This window comes from Anguilla rostrata, chromosome 1, assembly GCF_018555375.3.
Source record: "Anguilla rostrata isolate EN2019 chromosome 1, ASM1855537v3, whole genome shotgun sequence".
NCBI classification, from domain to species: Eukaryota; Metazoa; Chordata; class Actinopteri; order Anguilliformes; family Anguillidae; genus Anguilla; species Anguilla rostrata.
Genome location: NC_057933.1, coordinates 4,715,830 through 4,737,990, shown reverse-complemented (window position 1 = coordinate 4,737,990; position 22,161 = coordinate 4,715,830). Strand labels below are relative to the sequence as shown.

Below are 22,161 nucleotides of genomic sequence, written 5' to 3'. Positions count from 1 at the left end.
GCACTCACACACACACACTCACACACACACACATATCCATGCAAACAAACACACATATACATACACACACACACACATGCTCTCATAAACACACACACACCAGCACTCACATACACACACACACACTCACGCACACATACACACACACATGCACACACACATGCTCTCATAAACACACACACACCAGCACTCACACACTGCTTCCCAGCTTTTCTAACTCCACAGCCCATTTAATGAGCAAATACACTTTCTGTGACTCCTCCCTTATTTAATAAAGAAGATTTGTCAGCTGTATAAAACTAATAATAATAAACTTGCTTATCTCAAAAAAAGACAATTTCTTTTCTATAATTACATCACATTACATTAGATAAGTTTTAGTTCCACAGTGTTTTGAATGAACTTTATTAGTCACAGAGTCTTGAACACTGACGGTACCCAACTGCTGATGCCAGCTTTCCATTTTCAGATCAAACGCAAAGGAGATTCCAGGTTTTTTTTCTTTGTGCTCAACACATGCAAGATTAACCTCCTTCCATTTTACTTGAAAGGAGGAAAACAGCATTAACGTTTTATGTAAAAATAGGCCAGTTCTATAAAAATGCATATTATGTGAATCTTTTTCTTAATCTTTTTTTAATGAAAGCTAATTTGTCTTGGCAGTAAAAAAAGACAGTTTACATATTCACAAGCAGGAGTTTCATACAGCACTGTGTTAAAATATGTGTCACAGCGCTCTGAACGTCCAATAAAAACTATGTTTAGACTAACTGCCGTAAGCGTCCAATCAAAACTGTCTATAGAAATGGCAATATCAGTTCATGTTTTATTTCTTAAGGGGGGGGGCGGTTCAAATTGCAAACCAACAAACTTCTGTTTGCATTTGTATTATGGGTTTAGGGTTTGGCCTTTTTTGCGATCAACACCCGCTTATTTAACAAACATCGCCAGAATTCTTTTTTTTTTTTGTTTGGGGGGGGGGGGGCAGGTTTCAAACCGACACCTGGCTACATCTCTGCCCCCAAAGTGCTTTGCATGTGTACTCCCCGTGTGAAACGTCCCCCATAATAATAATAATAACAATAATAATAATAATAATAATAATAATAATCATAATAATAATAATAATGAGTCTTTAATTGGGATTTTACAATGGGGGTGAGAAGGACTGTGGCTTTTTATGGCGCCGTGTCCAGGACATGGCTCGCGCTCCTGGTGCAGCGGACGGCTCGCGCTCGCTGGACGCGATGACGCGGATTCGCTCGACCGGCGTCGCTCTGACACGTGTCAAATTACGACTTTAAACGGCGCGGAGATTACAGAGCCGGCGGTAAGGGTGATTGCGGGAAATTGGGCCCTGATCGATGTTATTTCTCTTCCTCGGACGCGGTGGGCTCGTTTCCACGCGGTTAGGAAGTTTGTGCTCGCGGGTCGTTTGTATCCCCGAGCTCCGTGAGCCTCCAGCCTGACGCAAGAGGAGCTGTGGTGCGCTGCAGCACCTTCGCTATCAACACAATCTCTTTCCGTTAGACCAAGGTGGGAAAAATATGAAGGCAGAAAACTAACTGGAGCTCATCCAGAAGAAAATATTGTGGTCCAGCGCCATTTTAAACTCAGCACAATGCTGTTAAAGAAATGCGTTTTTGTATTTCCAAAATATTGAATCCTGTATGTTTACGGTGATACTTTTTTTTAAAAGTTCATATTTATTTTGTAGTTTATTTTGACATACTTACTTCCGGGGTATTTTTAATGTATTTTTTTTTTCCCCATCTCTGATTGGCAGCTGCTCTGGTCGTCTAGGCGACTGGGATGTGTACGCTGGCTGACCTTGGCGGGGGACTCGGGAGCGCCAGAGATTTTAGCCGAACAGCTGGGCTCCCTCAGCTTCTCAGGGTGCAAAGAAAGAGGACTTTTATCCCAGAGAAGGGAGACCTGAGGCGGGGAAAAGGAAAAGGAAAAGGGTTCGAACCTCTTTAGGAGCGCACGGGTTCCGGAGAACGCAGGGGGGTTTTTTCAGCTGGAACAGGGGAACAGGAAGGGCAGGGCCACCTGGCTCTGAGAAGTAGAAGAAGAAGAAAAAGTAGAAGAAGAAGAAAAAGTAGCTGACATGGAACTAGAGGACAAATGTGTGAGCCGTGGATTGAAGTCCTCCAGAGGAGAGCTATGAGCGTGACGGGGGGGTGGAGGGGGTGAGGGGCTTGGAGATGTGCTGGAAGGTGGTGGGGGGGTGGTGTGTAGGGGGGCAGTAAATTCGGAGGTGTGGGGGGCGCTGAGGACTTTCCGCTGGGCGGTTTGAAGACGGTCCGCTCTTCCACACCGCTACCTTGTCTCGCTCAACACTCCCCCCCCCTCCCCCTCCACCCCCTCCCCTCATTCTCCATTCTGCCTCTCCTGGGTTCTCTAAGCAGGTGTTAGCTGAGATTTCTATTCCAGGGGGTAATTCTGCAGTTTCTTTTTTTTTTTTTTTTGTGGGTCCTGCAGGCACCAGAGCTGTGAATTATCCTGACGGTGCGAATCTTGGGCTCAGGCTGAAATCTCCACCCCCCCCGGCTGTCCTTCTTTCTGCCCAAAGGGAGTGGAAGGCTCCTGCCTGCTCAGCAGCATGCCCCACCCCCCCTCAAAGACCCCGCCCCCCCCAACCCTGCACTGGGGTCAGGCAGCTCCAGAAGTGGAGCTGCAGCAGGATGGGAGGAGCTAGGGAAATTTGGGTGGAGCTATAGCAGGTTGGGAGGAGCTAGGGCGATTTGCGTGGAGCTACAGCTGGATGGGAGGAGCTAGGGCCATTTGGGTGGAGCTGCAGCTGGATGGGAGGGGCTAGGCCCATTTGGGTGGAGCTACAGTATGATGGGAGGAGCTAAGGATATTTGGGTGGAGCTAAAGCTGTATCGGAAGAGCTAGGGCATTATGGGTGGAGTCAGAATGGTGTGGACAGGCCTACAGGCCTTTGGGTGGAGTTAAGTGAAATTGGGGCTGCGGTAAAGCCCTTTGGGCTAGGCTGGAGTACAGTGGACAGAGCTGTGTGTGAGGGCTGTATGTGCAGTATGTGAGAGAGGAATCAAGGTTTCATGTTCCTTCTGCACAAACAGGCCATTTCTGTGTTCTTTGCAGTTTTTTAAATGCCGTCGTGTCCCCTTGTGATCAGCAGTAATCCGACCCCGGGCTCACTGCTCGGCACGCTTATACTCTTCGCTGGCCACGTCTCGATTCCCACATTACCAAGACCAGATTATGGACCCGATCCCCAGAATCCACCTCTGCTGTTTTGAATATTGCACAGCATGTGTAACTGGAGCAAGCACAGACCTAAGGTGTGAAGACCATTGCCGACCAGAGGAGGATGGGTCTCCCCCCTTGAGTCTGTTTCCTTACACGGTTTCTTCCCATCTGCTACAGGCAGTTTTTCCTTGCCACTGTGGCTTTAAGCTTGCTCCCGTGGGGGTTTAGGCCAGGCTAGTCTGTGAAGCGTATTGCGACAATTGTTTGTGAAATGCCCCATATATAAATATCAATTTTGATTTGATTTGATTGATGAAACACAGGGCTGTGATGCAGCATTATGATGAGAATGTCCCCCTCACGTAGCAACCAGATGTAACATGTATATCATTCAATATAATTTGCGTTATCAGTTTGAATAGCTCTTAGTTGCAATGGGAAGTGAATGAGTGTGTGTGTGTGTGTGTGTGTGTGTGTGTGCTTATATTCCTCTGCTGGTCTGGAGATTGGTGCTCATATTCTCCCACACTTCGAGAAAAGAGTTAGAAAAGAAAGTAGCGGACTTAAAATGCTATCACTGCAAACAAAGGAGCTTTATTCCTTTGTGTGTGGGGGATATACGATTGTGTGTGTTTATTATTTTTTATTCTTCCCTTTCTTGAATGCGGTACAGCAGTGGGCCGATCCCCTTGGGGCGAGCTCAGAGCTCTCTGGGAGTTTGGGAACGCTCCGGGGATTAATGGGAGGCCCGGGCGCGGGGGGGGGGGGGGGGGGATGGAGGGGGGGTGCTGACGAGAGTGGCTCCAGCGAGACTTTCGAACGCCGCAGAAAACAGCCCCTGCTTTGTATTCGCCCCCAGAACGAGGACCCCAGTGTCACCGTTTGTGCCTTCCCTTTGATAATAACCCCCCCCCCCCCCCCCCCGCCTCCAGAGTCCTCTGTTTGGATTGGCAGAGTTTATGCTCTTTGAGGGTGGGGGGGTAGAGCGGGGGAAAATTCTTGCCTGTGAGGAGGGAGTCACTGTGGTGTTCGCGCACCTCGCCATGGGGTTTTTTTTTTTGTTGCGTGCGTATTTCTCGCAGATAGCAGGTTGTAACGTTAGAATACAGTTTACTAGGCAAATGGAGGGCCAATAAAACCCTTTTTACTCTGCGCTGCGTGAAGCCTGAAGAACCACGCTGTTATAACTATGTAATAACTACTCTATGACTATAACTACGCTGTGACAGTAGCTATAATGTGGCAATAAGTGCACCATATCAACCCACGACGTTTAAACTTCACAGAACATAATCTCGGTGGTTTGAGTACACGGCTAGCGCCAGACAGGAGCTGAGGTGTTTAGCAACGACTGTCTCAGCTGTTTCAGTTTTTCATAATAGCTTCGGAATTATTTTTAATGTCGGAAATACTGGGCTGTGCACACACACACACACACGCACGCGCGCAGTCTAAGCAGCAAAGGAAACGCAATTACAAAGTGGAAATGAAACAGAAAATTAGAAGCAAAAAAAGGTTTTGTGCGGTGACAAACCCAATCAACCCCAGCTCTGTATCCCACCGGTCACAGCGTTCGTTTGGAGTCGCACAAAATAATTTATAATAATATTAAGCGCTAATTTTTTTTTTTCCTCCAGCGATACGCACATTTCAGTGGTGTGTTTTTTTTATTTATTATTCTATTTTTTTTTTTTTACCGTAATTGAAAAAAACGCAGCGCGGGTGGTAAAATGAGCACGTGCGGAACACATCTACGGTTATTTATTGTTGTCGGGGGGAACCGAAGCACGTGCGCGCACGGGATGAATTTCGGGCGCGCGCGCGCGGGCGGCTCTTGTGCGGTACGGGCAGTGGGGCCCGTGGGAGGGTCGGACGTGTTGTCGCGTGGTTTATGGGACGGAAGTAACAGTTTAACTAGCATATCGATTTCTGCGCGCTATAAGGGGATTAGGCGCCAGTCCAAGAGTGTTTAAAAGAAGGAAGCAGGGGGGCGGGGAACTTTTAAAAGGAGGAGATCCCAGGAGTGACTTTTCTTTTTTTCTTTTTTTTTTGGCTGTTGTTCCCGCGCCGCGTGCGGTTCAACGTTTTGAACATCCTCCGTGGCCCGGCTGTTGAGGTGGCGCCACAAACCGAAGAAACGGCTTTTACATGCCGCCGCCGCCGCCTTTTCTGTGAACTACAGTTATTGACCGACGGGCGAAGAGGGAATACCGTTTGGAGGGAAACGGTCGGGCGGGGGTGAGCGGGAAAACTCAAACACCGCGTGCAGAGCAAGAGCTAATAACACCGCGGGTACTGCTGGGCATCGGCGGCTTCTCATGGAGCCGGTCCGCTTATGACTGAGAGGGCAAGAACCTTCATCGGGGGAAACAAAAAACAAAAACACGACCGCCATTTTGTTTAAATTACAGTGACTTATTTTAATTTCATTTGGCAGTTTCTTTTTTTTTTTTTTCTCTGAGTGCACAAGTGGGTAGGTTGTGAAGTGAATGAGTAAAACATATTTCGGTGTTATTTCCCTGCTGAATTGTGTAGGTTGTAGGAAAGCGTCTGTGTCTGTGCAGCTGGGCGTCCTGGGGTGTGTAGGCACCGATGTGCGTGTGTGTTCCTACTGCTGGGACCACACAACAGGCTGCTGCAAGCGGATTTTTCGGTGCAGAAATCTGCGCGACGATGCAGGCCATATAAAAACAGTGTATTATGCAGTATTCCCTTTGTCTTGTGTGCTCCGTGTGTGTGCATACACGAACACACCACACACACTCGCACACAAACACGCATGTACGCACACACACAAAACACAACACACACAACAAGGGTGGGAGAGTTTTAGGACGATTCCAGGGGTTCTGACCGACAGGGGCCCTCAAAGTTAATGGGATCAGACGGAAGAGAAAAGGGATCTTTCTGCCGGTTAATGTTTAATCCTCTCTCCGCCCCGGGGCCCCCACCACCGGGTAATCCTGGGGCCAGCGTCCCCCCCAGCCCCCCGCCCCCCCCCCCCACGCCATCACCCCGCCGTCCTGAGGGATGACGCTCCTGTAAATATTTAATTGGCTGCGGCAGACAGGTGTTAATTATGCGAGGTGCACACGCCCCGTTCTCTCCCCCGCCCTCCTCCTCCACCCTCTCTTCCCCTCTCCGTTCTCCTCCTCCTCCTCCCCCTCCCCTCTCTGCCTTCTTCTGCGCCACGCCCTTCTTCCCCTCTCTTTCATCCTTCTCTCTCCGCCATTTCTCCATCTCGCCATCCCTTTTTCTCTTCTCTCACCCCTTGGTTCTTCTGGCTCCCTCTCTCCTTCTCTTCTCCCTCCCTTTTTCTTTCTTTCTCTCTCTTTCTCTCTCTCTAACTGCCTCTTTATTTTGCACCACTTCTCTCTTTGTCTCTCTGCGACGTCCTGCTTTCGCCACCCATCTCTTTGCTCTTGCCCCCCTCCCTCTCTCTCTCTCTCTCTCCCTTCCTCTCTTTCTCCCTCTCTCCCCCTCTCTCCTGTCCTTACACTTACACTGAATGGATAATTGTCGCCATCCGGATTTCCTTCCCCTTCATCCGAACGCCCCTGATAATGATTCATGTCGATTTGATCGTCAAGGACGAAGCAAAAAAGATGTACAGAGTCAAGGGGGTGGAGGGGTGTCGGGGGGGTGGCGGGGGGGGGGGAATGTGCAGAGGCACAGTGGCTGGAGACAAAAAAAACCCGTGGTAGCTCAATAAGGCCTTGTAGTTAAAGAACTGCTTGCGCCGGGAGCGGCTTCGGTTTCACACGCGATCGTGTAAAAGTCAAGAGGATACAAACCCCGCTTGGAAAGGGCCGTCCCGTGGGCCGGGGCAGAAGGGCCGCGAGCATTGTGTGGAGAGCCGCAAAGCGAGGATTTATCTCAGGGCATAAAGCACCATTCACTTGGGGGGGGGGGCACAGAGGGCTGGGGGTTCCTGGTAGACAGAGAGAGAGAGACGGGCCTTACGCAGGCCGTAGGAGGGGAGACCCCAAGGTCAGCTGCTCCGGAGAGGCCGGGTGACGGAACTGGCGGCGGGGCGAAAGACGCCGCCCGTCTCAGAAAACCAGGCGGAGGGGTTTCGGGAATAAAACAATGCGAGGACTGTCGGGGGTGGGGAACGTATGGAATCGGGGGGGGGAGATTTCAGAAAAAGGGGCCCCCTGTGTGTGTATCACCCGTGCCACAGGGGGGGAACACCCCTAGGAAGAAAAAAAACAGAGGAGAACAAAAGGATGTTTTCATCCCGCAGTAACATTCCGTGAGCGCGGTCCGCACTTCCGGAAGGTTCCGCAGGCTCGCCGGCTCACGCAGCGCAGAGCCCCGCTGCCAGGCCCACGGCCAGATTTTTTATTTTTTTTAATTTTTTTAAAGCGTGCATTTCAAACGCATCGAGCATGCGGACACGCATTTAAAATGCGCATTTTCATTTCAGTATTCCACACGCGTTACAAGTCACTCGCCTCTTCTTCGCCTGTTCTTTTTTTGGGTTTTTTTTTTTGCATGTGGGGTTCATACCTCTGCATCCACCCAGAAAGCGGCCTACACCTCACATCACCTCACCTCGCATTTACCTGCAGTTCATAAATACGTTTGTTTTGGTGGTATTTTGTGGCAAAGATGCTTTTTTTTTTTTTCTTTCTACTTATTTTTTAAGCCTGTTCCTGTGTGGGGCCCTCCTTTAGAGAAGTGGCCCCCAGGCCTGTTCCTGTGTGGGGCCCTCCTTTAGAGACGTGGCCCCCAGGCCTGTTCCTGTGTGGCCCTCCTTTAGAGACGTGGCCCCCAGGCCTGTTCCTGTGTGTGGCCCTCCTTTAGAGACGTGGCCCCCAGGCCCTGTTCCTGTGTGTGGCCTTCCTTTAGAGAAGTGGCCCCCAGGCCTGTTCCTGTGTGGCCCCTCCTTAGAGAAGTTCCCCCCGGCCGTTCCTTGTGCGTGCTCCTTTAGAGAAGTGGCCCCCGGGCCTGTTCCTGTGTGTGGCCCTCCTTTAGAGAAGTGGCCCCCAGGCCTGTTCCTGTGTGGGGCCCTCCTTTAGAGGCGTGGCCCCCAGGCCTGTTACTGTGTGGGACCCTCCTTTAGAGAAGTGGCCCCCAGGCCCTGTTCCTGGAGATCTGCTGTTCTGCAGGTTTTCAGTCCAGACCTAACAAAGCTCCCCCTCACTCAGCAGCCCGGAGGCTTGCTGAGCAGCTCGTTAGTAGAATCAGTCGTGCCAAATCAGGGTTTAGGGTGAAGCCGCACATCGTCCCACCAGATCGCCTGGCATCGCTCTCCCCCTCCCACAATCGAGCACTTGTGTGGGTGTAAATAACATTTGAAATGGGGGGACAAGTTCCCCGTAGGATCTTTAATGTGATTGGTTATAGCACCATGTTCCCCGTAGGATCTTTAATGTGATTGGTTATCGCGCCATGTTCCCCGTAGGATCTTTAATGTGATTGGTCATCGTGCCATGTATCCCGTCTGTTCGGTCGCCTCTCGGTGCTGGCTATCCCAGAATGCCTTGGGGACACGAAGAATTGCCCTTCATTATAAACGAATGGAGGTGATGAAAATGGCTTCACCCTTAGAGCATCCTCTTCCTCTCTCCCTCTCTCCATCTCCCCTTCTTTCCCTCTCTTCCTCTCTCCCTGTCTCCCTTTGTCCCTCTCTGTTTTTCTCCCTCTCTCCGTCTCCCTCTCTTTCCCTCTCTTCCTCTCTCCCTGTCTCCCTCTGTCCCTCTCTCTGTATCTCCCTCTCTCTGTCTCCCCCTCTTTCCCTCTCTTCCTGTCTCCCTCTGTCCCTCTCTCTGTGTCTCGGTCTCTCAGTGTCTCCATCTCTCCCTCTGTCTGTCTCTCGCTCTCTCCATCTATTCCTCTCTCCCCTCTATCCCTCTCTCTCTCCTTTGTGGCCCTTCTCTCATTAAGGCTGAAGGGTGGTGGATGTGTGCTGTCACAGGACCAGGTGTTTCCAAGCTGCCCGCCCCCCCCCAGCCCCCCCCCCACCCCCACCCACACACCAGCCCTCCCGGAGGACAGGAGACACCTCCATTACATGTTCACGTTTCGGGGGGGAAGGTCCTCTGAGCTGTACACCAAATAGACCTGCTCTCCCCCACCCCCCACCCCACCAACTCTCAGGAGGTGTGTAAAATCTCCTTCATTCCTTTACACCCTCCTGCCCCCCCCCTCCCCCCATCACCCCCTAACCCCCAGCCCCCGCCCCAGAGGTCACAGCACGTCACGCTTCACTCCACTCGTATTGGGAGGGACGGACGGGCGGGAGGGGGGGCTGGGGGGATTTCGAGGGGGGGGGGTTTGGTGAATGTCAACCTGGCTTCACTGAGGAGCGGGCAGCAGGGGGAGAGGCTGGGAATAGAATTAGAAGAGTGAGAACTGAGGTGTGAAAATGGGAATTGAAGAGGGAATAGGGAATAGATCCCTCCGATTTGTAACCTTCAGTGTTGTTTTTTGGGTGGGGGGAGGGGGCTGGGTGGGGGGCGGCGGCAGCGGGTGGGGTGGCCCTAGTGTATACATCACACTATTGTGGGGGGGGGGGGTGGCGGCATCGAGGGCTATTCCCTGTCCCCCTCTGAGGTAATGATTTCAGAATGAAACGCAGCTACGCGCTGAAGAAGTAAGCGAATGAGAAAACAGGAATCTCAAAAACGCTAGCCACACCGCCGCTCGCGGCGCGCCGAGGGAACGCCGCGGTACCGGCGACCAATCAACACCTAGCCCCCTGCGGGGGGGGGGGTCTTTCAGACAGCCGCGGCCAAATAAACAAGATGATGACATCATCAAAAATTAAGCTCAGCTGTCTGAGCGGCGGGTGGAGAAGCCGGGCTCGGCGGTGCGGTGAGCAGTACCGCTGCCTCACACCGAGAAGGTCCAGGGTCCTCGGTTCCAGCCTGGTGTGGGGTTCGCGTGTTCTCCCCGTGTTCGTGTGGGTTTCCTCTCGGTACTCCGAAATTCCCCACCGTGAGTCCAAACACATGCAGGCAGGCTAATGGAGAAACTCCATTATAAATTGCCCATAGGTGTGAGTGTGTGAGTCTACAAGTGTGTGAGTGAATGGTGAGTGAATAGGTAGTTTGATTGGCGGCCTGACCAGGGTGTATTTCTGCCTCTCTCCCCCCAATGCAATCTGGGATAGGCTCCAGCACCCCCCCTCCCCCGCGCGGCCCTGCCCAGGTTAAGCGGGTATAGATAATGGATGGATGTCTGCACTCCAAACCGATACAATATTAACAGTATGTCTGTTGCGCTGAGAAATCCAAAATCATGTACATCTCAGAACTGTCCTGTTTTTTTATCCAAAACCAAACGCTCGGTGCAGTACAGGTATGGGGCATGCCGCCCCACCAGGCCATAACTTGGCAGGATGGCATACCTGCCGTCCCAATCTGTGCATTGTGGGACGCAAAACAAGCAAAGCAGGATTGAACTCTGGACCGTGTAGTTTTGTTGAGGCGGGTAAATATTTTGATGTTTAGTCGGTGGGATAATTAAATCGGGAAAATGATTTGTCGTTTAGATTTGATTGAAGGCCGTTGCCTCTAAATATAGAATTATCGAGTATGTGTCCCAGCATAGCATGTGCAGATGCAGACCTGTTACAAACGGCCAGGCCCACTGTACAAATGCACCAGCTTATGAAACAATGGCGCTATCATAAAATGCTGAGACTACACAGCAGTTCTATATATTTTATTCATAAACGTAGACTTTATTTCAATTTATTTTAAGGAGAAAATGAATGCCGTTTATTTGCACCCACCCGCCTGGAGATTACATTTCTTGGTTTTATGAAATTCAGATCTTATGAAAGCGTTTTTTTGAAATGGACACAAAACGGAGAGCATCATTGCCGAAGATTAATTTCAGGCACTGCAGCTGAAACTATGTGTTTCAAGGTTTTAAGACTTAAACGATTACATGGATTAGGCCATTTAAAAAATTTGTTAGGGTTGTTAGGTTTATGGATTGTTGTTGTTGCAGAACTTTTGTTGTTTTTGCTGGCAGACGTTTTATTTAACGATTTCGCACTGCACCAAGCTGTGATTCCGTTTACTTCAAGGTATTCTGAGATATAAATATTTTTGAAAACATTTTAAAAGGGTTGTTACAATATGCCACCACACCCTAATTAGCTGCCCCAGGGCCAATTAATCAATCACTTCACAGTGCGAAACACAAGGCCAATTAATCAATCACTTCGGACGGGAAAACACAAGAGAACCCTCTTGCAGTGAATGCTGCATAGTATTGATCTCTGTAATTAAAAAAATAATAATAATAAAGGAATTAGCTGAACAGGGAAGAAATGCTTATAATTAAGATGCTAATATACACTCAGTGGCCAACTTTTTGTTAAAGAGGAATTTCACTTTCAAACACATATGGGCTTATTTTGTTTATATTGTCCTTCTAATGAATGTGTCGACCTTCATTTTTCGATTAGTGATTTCGTTTTAAATGTCTAATGTTAGCAACAAGGACCTATTTTTTTTAGCGCAAGTCCACATAGTAGTACGGTTTCCGGTTTTTTCTTCTTCAAAGAAAAGCATAGCGTTGAAGTGATAATATGATATGCTGCCTCGGTCTACTTCCTGAATTTGTAAAGGCTAAGCAACAAAACATCGTAAAATATTAACAAAACGAAATAACTAATCGAAAAATGAAGGTCGACACATTCATTAGAAGAAAACTAGAAATAAAACAAGCCCGTGTGTGTTTGAAAGTGCAGTTCCCCTTTAAGTACATCTGCTCGTTAAAGCAAATAACCTGCTCCCTCCAACCAGCTAATCATCGGGCTGCAACTCAATACAGTAAGCAGACGTGATGAGGGGGTTTAGTTGTTGTCCCCCCCCCCCTCTAGAGCGTACAGAGAGTGGTGATGTAAACATCCAGTGACCGGCAGTTCTGTTGGTGAAAACATGTTAAATTTGAGGGTGAAAAATCTGCATGATGCTTAATCAGGTCAACATTGATCAAAATCCCTAAGGAGTGTTTCCAGCACCTTGTTGAATCCATGCTGCCAAGAACTCAATCCGTTCTGGAGGCAAAGGGGATCGCTGCCCAGCACCACATAGGTGTGCCTAACGAAGTGGCCACAGAGTGTCGTTTACAAGTTGTTTATGTGATCGTACTCAGGTCTTGAACGTCCCTTCACAGACGTGAGTGGCGCGCAATATAACACGTTCCTGTTTTCACTGGGCAGTGTTATGGATATTATATTACCGTTTTTCAGAGCCCTTAAATTTTATTAGGCTATTGTTTACATAGGGTGAAACCGCACAGCTGCCCTGAACAGACTACGCTCTGCGACAGCGGTCCAAAGAAGTGGCCCCTAGCCTCTCTGTCTGTTTGTATCCGTCTGACTGTATACGCTAGGCGGTGCTGATGCAGACTGTCCGTTTCGAGTGTGCCGCAGCAAAGGCTGTGATTTTGATTAGGATTTTTAGCATAAGATTCTCAGGAACACGTTCTTCCGAGCCGGTGTTCAGTCCATGTCCTTGCCTGTGACAGGTGCACATAGCTTACACCCCGGGCGAAAAAGGAAACCACCCCCGTTTAATCACTGTAATTACGCGGTCACACTGTCGACCGTGTTTGTGTTCGACGCAAAGGGGAAACTTAATTTGGTAGTCTCGTTGCAATTAAAGGGATACTTACTTCAAAAACACTTTTTTTGTTTCGTTTACGACACCATGACGCGAATCGTAATGTCTGCGTGCTCCGTTAAGTTCTCCGAATTGGCCGTTGCTTCCGTTAAGGATTCCACTTGAATTTTAAAAAACCGAACAAGTCCTCCATCAGTGGCTGCGCTGCTTGATCATACGCAGTTTCTGAGTACTTCACAGTTGGTACTTGGCAGGCTGTGCGCGTTGAAAGCAAACCTCCGGGTACATCTTAACTTGACTGGATCGCTATTTCGTAACTACTTATGACTGATCATTTTCATCACTGCTTCTTCCCCCGCGGGCGAACTGGAACCGTTGCGTCGGGACGTTTGAAACATGAACCCGATAAAGCAAGGACTCCACATCCGAGACTGCGGCGACAGTTCGTAACGTTGCGCGTGCATATGGGAGGAAAGGCATTAGGAGTCCTGGGATCCTGCCGGGATTTGAGCAACCTGGCAGGCTTAGTAGACTGTGTCAATGTTTAAAAATTTTGCGCGGATATACTGTTCTTTTTTTCCTTGTTCTGAGGTCACTGGTTATTGGAAAACTCGGGATAAAGAAGATTTAGAGAACAAACACAAGCAAGCAAACACAAACAGGCATATTGTGTGCTCGCTTATTTGTGTTGGCTGAAGGAGGAGGACCAGTGTGCAGGCTATGCGGGCCCCATGTGTGTCTGTATTTATGATTCGATTATGTGTGTGTCAGAGACTTATGCGTGCGCGGGGGCGTGCGTTGTGCTGGAGTGGAGGACGCGGGGAGAGGCGGGGGCGGCTGGGAGAGCCGCTCCGCGCGCATCCCCTCCCGTTGCCGCCACTGTCCCTTCATTTCACGCTCCAGCTGCTCCGCGTGAATCCTCTTCGCCCGCTCATTATCGGCGCTGTTCAATGAGCGAGTGCGGAGCGCATATACGGGGAGGGGGGGGGAGCAAATCAGTATTCAAATATACCAGGGGTCAGTGCAGACGGCGGTGTTGGTCTGTTTGTAAATTCATGACTTCCTCGTACACAAACAAGTCATCAAGTCACAAACAAACAACCAAGTAAACGGCACAAACAAATCCTTTCTGACCTGGATCAACGAGCTACTGTGGCCTACGGGATGTTCGCCTCGCCAACCGAGTACCGAAAATGCGATTGAACGTTCTGTTTTTCAAATAACCTCAACTCCCTCCTCTCTTCTTCTTCTGTTTTCCTCTGCAGGGTTGAGTGCGCACGCTGTGGAATTCGGCCACCTGCCCGACAATATCACAGTGATCGAGGGGGAGAGCGTTATTTTAAGGTAGGTCTTTGATATTGCACCTGCTACGCTCATTCCTACAGCCCGCGTGGCTGCCGTTTCAAGTTCTCTCGCGTTCTCTCCCTTGGATAACGTGTTTTGTTTACCTCGTTGCCAAGAACGGCACCCTTTTTGTTGCCTATGAGTACACTCAGTCGCTTAACCTGTGCCAGAATTCACTCTGTACCGCGTCTTCCGCGTACCTACTTAAAACAACACCTGTCACTGTCTTCCAAATAACATGTCTCTTAAATTGATACCCAAAAAAAGTCTCTTCTGCATTCCTGCCGGTTTATCCCCGTGGGTTTAGCCTTTCAGGTTGTAGAGTTGTAGTGGATCTAATTTACAACTTATGTCGTCCTCCTCATCTACATTAGCTGTTCAGTAGGGGCATCTAGTGGCGAGTGATGGTACTACAGAAAGGCTGTAGTGAGACCACAGTATGCTGATTTGGAAAGTCGGTTTTGCTTGTTAAATCAGCTTGTTTGCTGGCCAAAATATGGATCACAAACCTAAATGGGCAATTTGACCAGAAATCCACCATTTACGTCATCTCTTAGGTGTTCTATAGTCTGTGAATGTTGCATTGTTTTTATTTTTATTATTATTATTTATTTATTTATTTATTTATTTATTTAACTTGCGGCGGGGCATTCGTATTGAAATGCAATACATACTACATGAAACTGAATGTCTGACGTGTCTTTGATACCTAGCCTAACCTGCTCCTAACCTTTTTTCTTCATGTTGGGTCATTTGCAATGTACTTAGCTGTTTAAACCTCTAGACCACAGAACTGCGTCAAAACTGGAGCGGCTATCCAAAGCTTGTGGAATAAGGATTAGGTCTTCCAGTTGACATGCATTTCTGTGGTCTAGAGGTTTAAACCTGAGGTTTGAGCTCCAGCTAAGCACACTGCAGTTGACCCCGTATGTTCTCTGTTTTTTTTAGAAAACAATGTACTGAGAAACAAACCCTGCTCCCCTCCTATCCTCCTCCTCCTCCTCTTCCTCCTCTCAGGTGTAAGATCGACGGTGACGTCACTCACAAAGCCTGGCTCAACCGCTCCAACATCCTGTTCACCGGGCGGGACAAGTGGTCCCTGGACCCCCGCGTCCTATTGGTCAACAGCAACGACAGCGACTTCTCCATCCAGATCGAGCGGGTGGCGGTCAGCGACGAGGGGCCCTACACCTGCAGCTTCCAGGCCCGGAACCAGCCGCGGACCTCCCACGTGTACCTGATCGTGCAGGGTGAGGGGGCGGAGCTACTGGGGTCAAAGGTCAAAGATGATTCTAGGGCCCCACAGCTAGGGGCCTCAAGGCCAAAAAAAAAATTCAATTTGTTTTTGTTTTTTTTTGTTTTTTTTAAAGGGGAGGGAGGAGGACGGGGGGGAGAGAATTCTTAGCTATGCCCCTAGGCTGAATAGGATGGGGGAGGAGAAGTGAGGGACTGGGGAGTGGGGGGGGGGCTGCCTGGCCTGTGTGCTGTTGCCTGTCCCCACCTTGTCAGATTTTCTTGCACACAGGTGGGTTTGAAATTGCTACTTACTGTTGGCCGTTGATATAACTGGTTGGCCATATGGACGGAGCAATAGCTTTGAGACTGGCAGGGTGGGCGGCTAGCTAGCTATAAATGAGCTGTCTAATGTCAGCTTAGAATATGTATTCAGCTCATAGAGTTGAAGAAAAAGTGCTGATTTCATTTGTACCTGGCATGATGTTAGGCTGGCAAGCAGGGACCTACTAGGAGTTCAGTCAGAAATATGCAAAAATAAATAAATAAACTGTCACAGGCACTCCAGATACAACGCGGTCGCACGAGGTGAAAATTAAAATGCTAATACAGTGTTTATGTGTAAGGACAGGAATTAGGAGAGGAATTTGGTTCAGCACTGACAAAATCCCATCAAAAATACACAGAGCAGCATGCACAGATAGACAGACAGACAGGCAGGCATGCAGACAGACTGGGAGAGGGGTGGGGAGAAGGAGTCAGCTGTCTGGAGCACAAGCACTAATCCAGGATTTTTTGTGCGCGCGTGCACACGTGTGTGTGTGTGTGTGTGTGTGTGTGTGTGCGCATGCATGCATGGATGTGTCCGTGCACACATGCATGGAATGCTTTTTTTGGGGGGCTTTTTCAGCTTTATTGGACAGAACAGCGTAGAGAGACAGGAAGAACAGGGGAAGAGAGAGGGAGAGACGTGCGACAAAGGGTCGCGCGGTCACGATTCGAACCGCCGACGTCGCGGCTCGTAACGAGCAGGGGGACAGTGCTGTACAGGCTACGCCACGCTGTTATAATAGCGCTAGAGTCTACGGTGTAAAATGGAATAGTGTTCCCACGTACGCGGCTAGCGAGACGTGTGTCTCATCGCGGCGTGGAGGAGGCGGGGTCTGAACGCATTTGACCCCCGTGCAGGATTACGCAGCGTCTCCTGCGGCTGCAGCGTCTGACTGCGGGCCAAGGCCCGGGCTGCGGAGATCCTATCTCCCCCGAATTCTGCGCCGTCCGCCCCCAAATTCAATCTTTTACGCACTGTCACACAAAAAAGATTAAACCCCCAAGTCACAGTCATAAACACAAATGGGGACGCGGAGTGTTCCAACTTTGCATTGTTATAGAGCCGCGTTTGGAGCGTGAAACTGAGCAAATTAGCCTTTTTTTTCTTTCTTTTTTTTTGGAGACTTTGCAGGAAGAAGAAAATCTATAAGACAAAAAGCCCTCCCCCCTCCACCTCCGCCCTCCCCCGAAGAAAAATTGAACATTTTATAATTAAATTCAAGTACGTTTTTTTTTTTGCCTGTAGTTCAATTGCAGGTTGCTCTACCAGCAGAATGTAGAATCGGGGGGGGGGGTGAGCATAAATTCAGTTGGTCGATGGAGGCCGTTCCATCAATGGCAAGCAAAAAAATAAATAAAAATAATGACCTAGAGCTCGTGCCAAAATCCTTTAGCGTTAATGTATTTAAAACCGCTCTAAATGTGTATCCCATTAGTTTCCTTTCGCCCATAACTCAGCGCCGGCTCAAGTTTACAAGCGGTGATTTCGTTGTTCCCCCTTTTCAGTTCCCGCCCGGATCGTGAACATCTCGCAGGACGTTTCGGTGAACGAGGGGGGCAACGTGAACCTCTTCTGCCTCGCCGTCGGCCGCCCAGAACCCACCATCACCTGGAAGAACTTCAAATGTGAGGGAGAACGCCGCCGTCTCCGCCGCCGTCGCCATCACCGTCACACACAGTCACTGCTTCGAATAATTGTTGTTCAGGGGAGCGCAGACAGCCGTATTCACGATCGTGATTTTAACTCGTTTTTATTTTCTGTATTTTTAAAAAAATATGGTTTATGTCGGTAACTGTGTGTAACTGACTTGGTGCCGCCTGTTGTGGCCATCTTAGTTTAAATAAAGCTCAAATAAAATGAGCAGCAGTACGTGATGTCATCAGCCACCCCTTCTTTACCAAACAGCGCCTCTGTAAGTGGGTGAAGCTAAGGCTGAATCTGAGACTGAGGCTGAAGCTAAGAGGCTGCATCTGAGGCTAAAGCTAAGGCTGAATCTGAGACCGAGGCTGAAGCTAAGAGGCTGAGGCTGAAGCTAAGAGGCTGAATCTGAGGCTGAATCTGAGGCTGAAGCTGAGACTGAGGCTGAAGCTGAGACTGAGGCTGAAGCTAAGAGGCTGAATCTGAGACTGAGGCTAAAGCTAAGGCTGAATCTGAGGCCGAGGCTGAAGCTAAGAGGCTGAATCTGAGGCTGAATCTGAGGCTGAAGCTGAGACTGAAGCTAAGGCTAAAGCTAAGGTGTGGGCTCGGTTGGTTAGCACCTGTATGGGAGCCTGCGTGGGTAGTTGTGTTGATGGCCTAAATGCGCAGGGAGCCTGTGCTGTAGAAGGTGCCCTCCTTTGGAAGAGATGTTAAACCGAGGTACTCACTCACTCACACAGTGGCCGTTAAAAGATCCCATGGCTCTGACTGACAGAGCAAGTCAGGTGTCCTCGTAAAATTCACACTTAACTAAATCCCCTGTATCTGATTGGCTGCAATCCCTTCCATTCCCTACCCACACAGATTCACCAGGCTGTCCCTGTAAAAGACAACTGAATTCTCAGTTAACCTACCGGGTTAAATAAAAGTGCACCTGCAGTACATTTATTTACAGAAGGTGCTGTATAAACAAAGGAGTTTACTGCTACTATTATTATTTTTATTATTATTAGTGCAGGGACGTGGCTGCTTGTCCTCACTGCTGCTGTCGTCATTAATTATCTCGATAACGAGCGCCCGTAGCTCTCAACCATCAATCAGCCGTCATGGCCGCCACCATCGTCATCATCGCTTTTCGCGATCCCGATGATGGCGGCTGTCGTTAGCGCGCTAATTATAGCCGTCGTCGGCGTCGGAGTCGCATCGCGCTCGTTGTTCTGGGGCCTCAGTGATGAAACGGCTAATAACCGGAGTCGTTATCGCGACGCAGCGAGATTTTTATTTCCTCGCCAGCCCGGGTCCCCGCGTGCGCTTGGCGGCCCTCTCTGTTTGATGGCGCACGTTCGTGAGGAACGATGATGCCGTTTGCGGAGTTGACAAAGTTTAGCTCGCGTTCGGTTAGTCGCGGGGCGGAGTAAATGAGGCGGTTAGCCGAAAAAAAAGGGCCTCGCGTGGGAATGGTCTCTGTGGGCTTCCGGAGAGCGGCTGAATTACCGCGTAAAGACCGGGTGGCCTCAAACGCCCCCCTAAACGTCTTCAAAAAAAAAAAAGCGGGAAAACTGCAGGAAAATGTATATCGGCTATGTTGTGCGTTAGCTCCCCTGTGGGTGTGGTTACCGTAGTCAAGGGTTCCTACATCCTTTGAGAGAGGCCTGCCATGGTAACGGTAACCTGGTAACATGGTGACCTTCTACTGTCAGGTGTGCGTGTTTGTCTGTGTCCTGTGTGTGTGTGTGTGTGTGTGTGTGTGTGCGCATGCATATATGTGTGTTTATATGCGTGTGTGTCTGTATTTATGTGTATACGTGTGTGTGTGTGTGTGTGTGTGTACGTGTGAGTGTGTCTGTGTACGTGTGTGTAAGCATTTTTGATTGTGTGTGTGTACGTGTGTGTGATTATGTGTGTGTGTGTGTGATTGTGTGTGTGTGTGTGCGTGTGTGTGTGCGTGCGTGTCTTTGTGTGTGTGTAAGTGTGTGTGTCTGTGTGTGTGTGTGTGTCTGTGTGTTGTGTGTGTGTGTGTGTGTGTGTGAGTGTGTGTGTGTGTGTGTGAGTGTCTGGCTGAGCGAGCGGAGCAGAGACAGGATGGTGCTCCTGTCTGTTTTCTCTGGCTGGCCGCAGCACTCTGAAGTGAAGTGGACAGGATGATCTGGAATGCGGTACCTGGGCTCACGCGCTCGGCAGAAGAGCTGTGCCTGCGGGCTTGGGCCCGGTCCAGCCCCGTACCTGCTTCACGGCTCTCTCAAACGGAATCGGCATGACCTTACAAACCTCCCTCCCCCCCCCCGCCAAGCCCTGTCCTGTGTTTAACGCTCACGCCATGGGGGGGGGGGGGGCGCATGCAGGTAGGGCCTTCCCCTCAGATGGCACCTTCGGGAGGTTCGGGAGGTTCGGGGGGCGGGGGGGTACATGGGCATATCCTTTGTCTCAGCCTGTCTGCCTGCAGTGGTTCTGCCCAGTCAGCAGTAATGCGTGCCCCCCTCCCTCCCTCCCTCTCATCAGTTCTTTACTCTCTACCTCACCGGTTTTTTTTTTTTTTCACTTCACTGTGCTCCCCCTCTCTTACTGTCTTTTGTCACACTTACTCCCTCCCTTCCTCCCCCCTCTTTCTCTCTCTCTCTCTTTCTCTCTGGCTCTCACTCCCTTTCTCATCACTTCTTTACTCTCCACCTCTGTCAGTTTTTTTCTCCTTCTGTCCTGTAATCTCCCCCTTCGTTCCCTCTCTTTTTCACATCCCCCTTCCCTCTCGCTCTCTCTCCCTCCCTCCCTCCCTCCCTCCCTCCCTCCTCCTCTCTCTCCTTCCCCCTCCCTCCCTCCCTCCCTCCTCTCTCTCTCTCTCCGGGCTGCATTGTTATTCTGCAGGAGTCACTGCAGTGGAGCCCGAAGAGAAGCACCAGCCAACCCACTGAGACACTGAGAGACAGAGCAGCCATCTGCCTCTCTCTCTCTCTCTCTCTCTCTCTCTCTCTCTCTCCCTCCCTCTTGCTCTCTCTCTTTTCCACTCCAGAATCCGTCAACCCCACTCCGCACTCCCCCCCTGCAGAAACACCCCCATTTCTTCTGACACAGGAAGCTTAGCCTATACTCCCCAACATGAGAAAACCCCACCCATCCTAGTACAGACTTCCTGTCTCATTAACATAAACCCGCCCATCCTAGCACAGATTTCCCACCTCATCAACATAGACCCCACCCATTCTAGCGCTGACTACCTGCCCATCAACATAAACCCCACCCATCCTAGTACAGATTTCCCACCTCATTAACATAAACACGCCCATCCTAGTACAGACTTCCTGCCTCATTAACATAAACACGCCCATCCTAGCACTGACTTCCTGCCACCCAGAACCAATCCATGGTATTTAGCACGCGACAGACGGCACACGTGAGTCTCAGCGCTGTCGTGAAAAGCTGTCAAAACGCAGACGAAAGTGGGGAAAGTGCTCTTGAGAGATGAAAGAAAAAGAGTAAGTCCATTTTTCATGGTTTTGAGGAGCAGATGCCCCCCAGGCAGTAAGACCTCCATATTTCTGTAGCCCTGGGGTGGGGTGGGGTAAGAGGGGGTGGGGGTGGTGGTAAGAGGAGGTGGAGGGGGTCACTGCCCCTCTCCTCTGTGAACTCCGTTTTCATTCCACCTTAAATTCACCTTTTGTGGTCCACCTTAAATTGGAAGCGCTGGTCTGGAGCAGTTCGTTGGGTCAGCCTGTTCTCTCCAGGTCTCCCTTAATCGGAGCAGCGATCCCACAGGGAGCGGCCGCGGGTCAGCCTCGCCTTTGATCGCATCAATGTTGCGGCAAGGATTTACGGCAGGCCGAGGTAATCCCGGATCCCGCCGACGTCTTAATCAGAGGCAGGCTGGTAAGGTCCTTACAAAGTCCTTCAGAGACAAGGATCTGAGACCCCTAGACCACACAAAAATCCACCCACCCCTCTATTCAAAGGAGACGTGTCGCGGGCGCGAATAGACAAAAAGGGCAAATGAAAACGAAACATTAAACAGCGCGATCTGCGTAGGGCAGTGGAAACGAAACAATAAAAACCGCGATCTGCGTTGTTAAGAAGTCGGCTGGTTCGCACGTCTGATCTTCTTGTGCGGATCTGAAGGATGCTTTTCGAACGTGTGTTTAGCGAGTCGGTTGGTCCGCGCGTCAGATCTTCCTGCGCGCGGATCTGAAAAAAGGCTTTTCGAACGTTTGGTTCTGCCGGCCGGTTCTCTCCCTCAGGCTGAAAAGCGGCTGAAACGCGCAGTCAGCTCGACGGAGATGTCACCAGGGGAGCAATATTTATTAAGCTAATGGAATGAGTGAGCAACGTTGCCGTAAACCCCCCCGTACTGGCTGAGCCGGGCCACAGCTGTGATAATCGTCTCCAGTTCAGTAGCCGCGCTAATAATCCTGCGGTATAATCTTCAATTAGAGCTGCAGCAGCAATCTCTGTGACAGGACTTTCCGCGCATTGCTGTGAGCCCGCGCACACGTGCGTGTGTAACGTCTGGGTGTGTTTTTGTGCTCCGTGTGTGTGTATGAGTGTGCGTGCATATGTGCTTGTGCGCAGTATGTGAATGCGTGTGTTTGTGTTCTTGTGCCCAGTGTGAGTGCGTGTATGTGCTTGTGCACAGTGTGTGTTTGTGTGTGCTTGTGTGCAATTTGCGTGTGTGCACAAGTGTGCCTGTGTGCAGTGTGTGTGTGTGTTTGTATGTGCTTGTGCGCAGTGTGTGTTTGTGTGTGCATGCGTGCCTGTGTGCAATTTGTGTGTGCACAAGTGTGTCTGTGCGCAGTGTGTGTTTGTGTGCGCATGTTTGCAGTG

The 22,161-nt window shown here is 50.0% G+C and overlaps 1 protein-coding gene across 1 annotated transcript in view; it reads left to right on the top strand.

Annotated features, from left to right (window-relative positions):
* iglon5 (IgLON family member 5) overlaps nt 1–22,161 on the top strand; it is a 112,159-nt gene that overhangs the window by 78,487 nt on the left and 11,511 nt on the right. Inside the window, exons 2-4 of the mRNA XM_064299808.1 lie at nt 14,075–14,153; nt 15,171–15,403; nt 17,223–17,342. Coding sequence (XP_064155878.1) covers nt 14,075–14,153; nt 15,171–15,403; nt 17,223–17,342 — 432 coding nt within the window. The remainder of the gene's footprint in view (nt 1–14,074; nt 14,154–15,170; nt 15,404–17,222; nt 17,343–22,161) is intronic.